This window comes from Mus pahari, chromosome 7 (assembly GCF_900095145.1).
Source record: "Mus pahari chromosome 7, PAHARI_EIJ_v1.1, whole genome shotgun sequence".
NCBI classification, from domain to species: Eukaryota; Metazoa; Chordata; class Mammalia; order Rodentia; family Muridae; genus Mus; species Mus pahari.
Window position 1 is genome coordinate 105,638,724 of NC_034596.1, and position 8,638 is coordinate 105,647,361.

At 42.4% G+C, this 8,638-nt stretch overlaps 1 protein-coding gene across 9 annotated transcripts in view; it reads left to right on the forward strand.

Annotated features, from left to right (window-relative positions):
* The window catches only part of Mark3 (microtubule affinity regulating kinase 3), a 91,931-nt gene that overhangs the window by 44,876 nt on the left and 38,417 nt on the right, over positions 1–8,638 (forward strand). For all 9 annotated transcript variants that reach the window (XM_021202721.2, XM_021202722.2, XM_021202724.2 and 6 more), the window contains exons 5-7: positions 845–910; positions 5,652–5,722; positions 7,479–7,535. In XM_021202721.2, the coding sequence (XP_021058380.1) occupies positions 845–910; positions 5,652–5,722; positions 7,479–7,535 (194 nt within the window). The remainder of the gene's footprint in view (positions 1–844; positions 911–5,651; positions 5,723–7,478; positions 7,536–8,638) is intronic.

The window sequence follows — 8,638 nt, forward strand, 5'->3', positions numbered from 1 at the left end:
TGTAGCTCTGGCTGTCCTGGAAATCACTATGTAGGCCAGTATAGCCTTTAATTCTTTTTTTTTTTTTTTTTTTTTTTTTAAGTTTTAGAGGGTAGGAATTTAGCTTGGAATATTTCTCTAGCAAGCCTAAGACCCTGGGACCCTGGACTCAGATCTCAGCTCTTGAGGAAAGAAAAAAAAAGTTATTTTTGCTGGTCTAGGGCCCCTCTTACCTTCTGGAGAAGCAGAAGCAGGAAAACCCTAAGTCCACAGCTTGTCTAAGCTACAGAATGACTTCAAGGCCAACCTTACAATTCAGAGCATATCTCAAACTCAATATTAAAAAGTTTGGGGTACCACTAGCATTACTACTAAAAATGTAATTGGCACATTTCCTCATTAATTATTTGTAGTTTTACTCTCAGATTATTAACACAGGAACCTAGTTCTCTGAGAGCTGCAGTGAACAAGTCTCACTGTTCCAAGTCCCAGAAGTCTCCGGTGGGCAGAGTGCCTGGAAGGCAGTGGAGGAGAGACTGCAGGACAGGCGGGCGAGCGAGGTGCTGGGGGGCAGGCTCGGTCACCTTGACAGCTTGCAGACAGGAGCGCAGCCAGAGCAGTGAGGAAGCAGCCTGGGCCAGGCTGCTGAGCACATTCTCAACACCCAGGAAGAAGCTTGATGTTGATGGCTTCTTTGGTTTTCTTTTACAAAATTCTGTAATACAGAATTCTTTTTTAACTCCTAAGGGCTGGCGCTCTAAAACCTTTAACAGGAAAAAGTTGGGGGTTGTGGAGCTTATCTGTGCATGTCTTGTACATACAGACATTTGTTCTTTTTTGTTGTCTGTCTTCTCCCCTCCCCCAGTGAAGTTGTTCGAGGTCATTGAAACGGAAAAAACACTCTACTTAATCATGGAATATGCAAGTGGAGGTAAGCACATTTACATTGCTTACAGAGTGAGAGATTATATGTGCGTGTCTTCCCTTTTTTCTCTTTAAGAACAATTGCAGCCACAGTGCCTGTATGGATACTCTTTAAGGTATCAGTTAACACTCACAGGTAGTAAACTGGGATCAGAGCCAAAACCTTGCCTTGTCAGTACTGTGGGCTGTAGTGGTTGATTGTTAGCATTGCTGTTATTATTACATTTACTTATTATGTGTCTATGGAGATGCATGTACAACAGCACACTTAGAGTGGTCGGATGACAGTGTGCAAGGCTCCTAGTTGATTATGTACAGCAGCTCTCCTTTTTCCATTGTGGTAAATATGGATCACATAAAATTTAGGATCTGAATCTGTCTATCATGATGACCTTGAACTTCTGATCATCTTGTTTTTTGGCTTTTGAGAGACAAAGTTTCTAGGTGTAGCCCTGGGTATCCTAGAATTCATTCTGTAGACCAGGCTAGCCTTGAACTCAGAAATTTACCTGCTTTTGCCTCCCAAGTGCTAGGATTAAAGGCATGTCCCCCAAATGCCAGGGGTTCTATTGCTGTAGTCCAGGGGATCCAGTGCTCTTTCTTTTTTTGCCTCTGAAGATACATGCTTACACATACTGTACAGACCTATATGCAGACAAACAACTAGGTACATAAAAAAATGTAAAGATTTTAAAAGGGGAGGGAGGCAGGAGAGATGGCTCAGGGGTTAAAAGCACTGCCTGCTCTTCCAGAGGTCCTGAGTTCAATTCCCAGCACCCACATGTCTGCTTGCAGCTGTCTGTAACTCCAATTCCAGAAGATCTGACACCCTCACACAGACATACATGCAGGCAAACATCAATGCACATGAAATGAACATAAATTTTTTTAAAAAATGATAAGCATGTCACGGAATGGAATGTGTCACAGTGGACATACCTCTGACACCACTCTTCAATACTCTGAATTCATTATTGACTATGTATTATGCTTATTTACATTTTATTTAAGATTTATTATTTTTATTTATGTGTGTGTAGATGAATCTGCACAAATTTTTGTATACCACATAGGTGCTGGTGCCCACAGAGGGCATTTGATTTTCTGAAACTGGAATTAAGAGGCAGTTGTGCACCTTCTTATGTGGGTGATGGGAGCTGAATCCAGGGCCTCTGTGTGAACAGGGTATACTCATACACGAATATGCACAAGCACATGTGTCTCTCCAGCATTCTTGAGAGCAGAGACAGGAGGATTGAAGGGGCTTGCTGGGTGTCAGCCCAGCTTTAGTTTCAGTGGTAGACCCCATCTGTGGGGAATAAGGAAGAGAATGATACAGCAATACACCTGATGTCCTCCTGTACATAGGTTCTCACCTGCACATACATGTGATTGTACACATACTGCACATACTTTATTTTTTTAAAAAAGGGGAAAAAGTGAAACTAGTAAACTCTTGTCTTTTAAAAAGGATTGTGGCATGCTTGTTTAACCCTATCATTTCTGGCAGAACCAAAAGGATCTCTGTGAGTTCAAGGCCAGCCCCTTCTACATAGTAAATACCAGGCCACTGAGAGCTAGGACCTCTGCTTTGTCAGTCTGTCACTGTTTTCTGTTTCTGTTTAAAGCGCCCAGGCTATAGATTATTAAGCTTAACTGGAAGAGGAGGGAGGAGAGGCTTCCTGACTTTGTAAAATGAGGATGGGCTTTGGACAAGACATTATATGGTGAATCCAGTGTGCGATCTGGCATATAATGTCTGCTGGGCTGAGTGTCACAGTGGGTTTGTTGATGAAGCCCTCAGCATTATAGCTTAAGCTGTCTCACTGCCTTGAATATGTCATGTGTTGTTGAAATCAGCTTGTCATTCTACAGGACATAGGAATGACAAAAGTTGTGTTAAATTGGCTTAACTTGATACCATTTCCTTACCCACTCTTCCTTCCTTCCTTTCTTTGTGTTTGAACCAGGCTTTCACTGTGTAGTCATTGCTGCCTCAGAACTAGCTTTGTAGACCAGGCTGGTCTTACATGCACAGATCTGCCTGACTCTGCCTCCTGAGTGCTGAAAATAAAGGCAAGCATGTCGTGCTTGGCAGTGCCTTTTCATTTGGTAGAATCTTAGAATTGCAAAGAAATCCCCAGAAACCATCCATGTAATCTAATTAACGCTAGAAAGGTCAGGCCTGCCGTAACTAGCTGGGTTCAAGAGTGAAAGGTGTTCTAAAGTTCAGCCCTGTCCCAGCCGTGCTCCCCTGACCTTGACAGGAGCGCTGCCCGGCACACTTTACTGAGGGATAGCCCTTAGAGGCTCCATGCAGCAGCTTCAGCTGAGTGTAATACATTTGTGATAGGAAAAAACCTTCTAGCTTATAAATTGTATTCCTGATTTATAAAACCTAGTTACTTATTTGTGAGTATGCTTCATAGTTGTAGAAATCTTTTAATAGGTTTATATTGTATTTGAATTTATAAATAATGATTTCGATATTTGGACCTCACCTATGGTTTGTACAACAGTGAGTCAGTTTCATTTACTAATATTTTTCTTTTTTATGTGTACGTGGTATGCGTACATGTGTGTATGCATGGGTCTGATGCTTGTGCATGCATGTCGCAGAAAATGGAATGGGTGAGGTTTCCTCCTCTATCATTCGGTCCCTTATTCCTCTAGAGTTTTTCACCTATACTGTCAGACAGTAAGCTCTAAAGATCCTCCTGACTCTCCCTCTGTGGCACTGGGGTGTTATAGGCCTGTGGAAACCACATCTGTCCTGTTCCAAGGATGTGACAGTCCACCTTCAAGTCTTCTTGATTGAATAAGAAGCACTTTTAACCACTAAGCCAGGTTTCTGCCCCTCGGTTTTTGGTTTGGTTTTAGTGTGGGATAGTAGGGTGTTTTGGCAAGGTCTCTTGTATCCCAGGCTAACTGTGAGTTTGCTCGGTAGCTGTTTGTATGTGTGTTACTTTTCTGTTACTATGTTAAAACATCATGACTAAAGCAATTTATAGAAGGAAGAGTTTATTTGAGCTTATAGATCCAAAGGGATAAGCGTTCATCATAGCAGGAAGACACAGCAGCAAGCAGCAGTCATGGCAGCAAAATCAGGAAGCTTAGAGCTCCCATCTTCAACCCCTAGCACTAGGCAGAGAGAGCAAACTGGAAGCAGGGTGAGGTTTTAAACTCTCAAAGCCTACAGCCAGTGAACATACTTTCTTCAGCAAGGCCGTGCCTATGGAACCTCCTCAAAGAACTGTGAACCAAGTATCCAAATACCAGAGTGTATGGGAGCTCTCATGTAAACTACTGCAGTAGCCAAAGATGACACTGAACTTCTGGTCCTTCTTCCACCATCCTAGGGATGAGATTGCTCCTGGGCACACCACCATACCAAGCTCTGTTGGCATCATGTTAATCCTGTCCTGAACCTGCCTCACTGTTCACTACTACTGTAAACCCCACGAAGCCAGCCAGTCGTGCTTACACCTGGCTGGCTAGATTACTACATAATCCTAACTACGGTGGCCATGCTTTCCCCTCATCCTGACTCTTCTCACTCTGGAATTCAGTAATTCTTTTATAAAGTCAATTTTAGATTCTCACCTCATTTAGAGTATAGCAGAGCTCTTTCCAAGACCTGCTGAATAAACTCTTGTGGATCTGCCTTGCATTTTCCCCATTGCTTACACTTCTCCAATACCTTTGGCTGTCTTACTGCCTCCCACTCCTCGATCCCTGCTGTGTGTGTATGCATGCATACATCTATAGTTTCACTCTGACAGCTTCATTGTCTGCTCCATTGGATAGTTAGGAGAGCACAAACACGTGCCCTACGAACTCTTGTTATTTTCTTTTTCTTCACAGTGTTCATGGACCTCTGATACACTCTGTACCTGTGTGTTTGTTGTTTCTCCTATTAGCTAGGGAATTGAGGAAAGGGGCTCTACTGAACTTGCTGCTCAGTTTCCCAGAGCATGGAGCATTCATTGCCTTGCAGTTAGTAGTTACATTTAAAATTAATAACAGTTCATTAGTAATAGAAGCAACTAATACTTGATTTATTAATTAGTAAATCAAGACATTTGCTGAATAAAGTAATGCTTGGTGATAATCTTATAGGAAGATACTTTTTGCGGGGAGGCGTGGAGAGAGAGGATCTCTTTTCAGAGTAGCCTTGCCTAGACTCAGACCTGCCTGTCTGCTTCCTGTACACTGGGGCTAAAGGCATGCAATACCATACCTGGTTTACCTTTCCATCATAATTGTTCATTTTCTGTTGCAGTCTGTTGAAAAGCGGAAAGTGCATAATAACTTAAATTATCTTGGGATTATCCTTGTGAGCTTAGTTTGCTTCAGTTATAGCTTAGTGACTATGTTTTAGAACTGTTAACTTCATACTTACATGTAAATGTATTTAAAATATAAAAATAAGAGCTGGAGAATTGGCTCAATGAAAAACATTTACTGCTTTTGTGGAGGACCAGGGTTCATTTCCCAGCACCCACAGGGTGTGACGCAGCCATCCATTTGTAGCTCGGGTTCTAGGGGAGTAAAGTACCTCTTTCTGATCTTTGCAGGCACTAGGCATACATCCAGGCAAAACACACATACATGTAAAAGAAATAAATCTAAAATATTTTAAATTAAAAAAGACTAGAACTTTGCTAAGAACAGAACATTAGCAGTTTGAGGGAAAATTAATGTCCAGTTGTAGGATTTCTACTTAATTTTATTCCTCTCTATTATAGGTGAAGTATTTGACTATTTGGTTGCACATGGAAGAATGAAGGAAAAAGAAGCAAGAGCTAAATTTAGACAGGTATGAATTAACATGTGTTTAGTCTGTTAATTCTTAAGTTTCATTGTTAATCTTGGCAGTATAATTAAGATGGAAAAAAAATGAGAGAAAGTAGTAAAGGAAGACACTCAGTGTTGACCTATGGCCTCTACACAGGCACACAGTTAACCAACTAACCAAGGTGGAAAGCAGTTGATGGAAGACACCTACTGTTGCCCTCTGGGCTCACAATGTTGATTGGCTAGTAACATTTTTTTTTTTTTTAAAGATTTATTTATTATTGTATGTAAGTACACTGTAGCTGTCTTCAGACACACCAGAAGAGGGCGTCAGATTTCATTATAGATGGCTATGAGCCACCGTGTGGTTGCGGTGGTTGCTGGGATTTGAACTCAGGAAGAACAGTCAGTGCTCTTAACCACTGAACCATCTCTCCAGCCCGGCTAGTAACATTTTTAAAGAACTTTTTATGCCTGAGACACTGTGTTGCCAGCAAATGTGGATTACACTTGATGGATTCAGTAGGGTTTTTAAATTATATTTATTTAGCATGTGTGTACATGCAAACCCAGATTTGTCAGGGCATGCATGTAGAGGTCAAGGCAACCTGCAGTGGTCAGTTCTTCTTTTCTTTATGTGGGCCCCAGAGATTGAGTACAGGCAGGTCATCAGATTTGATGCCATGTACCTTTACCCACTGAACTATCTCAAAGTCCAACGTGGAAAATATCCAGGCTCCAAGTCTTTCTTAGGAATAATTGTTTCTAGCTTAATACCAGAAAACCAGCAAGAGGTTTTAAGTATTTTCCCATCACTATGGTATCAGGTTAGCTTCAAGTTGTTTGGAGCTAGAGGAAGAGAGCAGCAGGAGATAATAAGATGTGATTCAAAAGCAGAACTTGAAAACGACCTTTAAGAAAAATCTCAAGGGGCTGGTGAAATGGCTCAGTGGGTAAGAGCACCCAACTGCTCTTCCAAAGGTCCAGAGTTCAAATCCCAGCAACCACATGGTGGCTCATAACCATCTGTAACAAGACCTGACGCCCTCTTCTGGAGTGTCTGAAGACAGCTACAGTGTACTTACATACAATAAATAAATAAATCTTTAAAAAAAAAAAAAAGAAAAAGAAGAATCTCAATATCAGAAAAATATGTTCATCGGAGTTGAAGATATAGCCTCGTGGGTAGGTACTCTACCATTCATGCAGTCCTGGATTCAGTTCCCAGGACTACATAAACCCAGTTTGTCATGCTGCATGGCTTCAATCCTGAAACTTGGGCTTGGAAACAGGAGGATCAGAGGAGTTCAGGATTGCTATTACCTATATAGAAAGTTCAGGGCCAACCTGGGCTATGTGAAACTGTCTTAAAAATTGAATACAGCCAGGCATGATGGTGCATGCCTTTAATCCCAGCACTTGGAGGCAGAGGCAGGCGGNTTTCTGAGTTCGAGGCCAACCTGGTCTACAAAGTGAGTTCCAGGACAGCCAGGGCTACACAGAGAAACCCTGTCTCAGAAATGAGTACAACAATGCAGGATATAGTGGCACATTCCTTCAGTCTGTCAATACACAGGAGGCAAAGCAGGCACATCTGTGAGTCTGTGGCTAGCTTGACTTACAGAGTGATTTCCAGGCCAACTAGAGCTGTAGATTGAGAGCCTGTTTCAGAAGGAAGGAAAAAAGAAAAAAAGATGAGAAGAAGAAACAATGGTAAATGAATATTATAATTGAGAGTCTGCACCAGTAGTGACTAATTCTAATTTTCTCATGTCCAGATTGTTTCCGCAGTACAGTATTGCCACCAAAAACGGATTGTTCACAGAGACCTCAAGGTGAGCCCAGGCACACTTGCTAAGCTGTATAGTTGTCTTGGCAACTGTTTCGCAGATGAAAATTAAACTGTGTTGTTCAATAGGAAAGTTAAGTTCCATCATGACAAAGATAAGTAGTAAAGAGATGTTTGTGTTTAAAGTTTATGAAAAGTATTTCAGGTCTCTGAAAAGGTACCTTGTGCTTCATCTCTGGAAGACAGTACATAGAGGTCCCCTGAAACATAGGACCTACCTGAACAGTGGTTGCCTGTACCTGTACCTATGTCTGTGTAGGAAGACATTCTTCTGTAAACTATGGTACCTCCAAAGGCTGCAGCTCTGATTCCACATGGCAGTTAGGATTCACAGAGCATTTTTCTTGGAGGCCTTCAGCTTGACTGTACCCACATGCACTCTTCACTTGTCTCTTTCTTGTTCCTGGAACTTGGGTACCTCAGCTGACTGTCCCCACCCTGCTTCCTCGCAGATCCTCTCTCTGTGTCTCACAGCACATTCTCTAAACAGTTGCTAGACACTCAGTGTTAGCATAATACTTTGATCCACTCTGCTCCTAAGGTTACTGCCTACTTGCTTGCCCACCTCAGCACCCAGCTCAGAAGTACATCTATCCAGTTGTGGTAGCTGCCTACATGTGAATGAACCCCAGTCTGCACCTGCATCCAGAGCTGTCCTAGGACCCAAGTACCTAGGCAAAGAGGATCCCTTGGACACCTCTGGTATAGCGAGCCCTAAGTCAAAATCTCAACTGGAATGTGCCATTTTATTATTGTACTAAAGCTTCTCAGGAGCCTTCTGCATAGCCTCTAGTGAGTCCCCATGTCCTTTCGTTGCTGTCACCTGTGCCTTCTATTCCATTGCCACTCTGCAAAGCCAGACCACAGCCATGTTATCGCTTAAAACCACTTCTTGACTTGTCTTCTCTACTCCTGACTTCCCGAAACTCTTTCCCATTCTATCTTTTTTGTTTGTTTGTTTTGTTTTTCGAGACAGGGTTTCTCTGTGTAGCCCTGGCTGTCCTGGAACTCACTCTGGAGACCAGGCTGGCCCCGAACTCAGAAGGTGGCGCACACCTTTAATCCCAGCACTNGGGAGGCAGAGGCAGG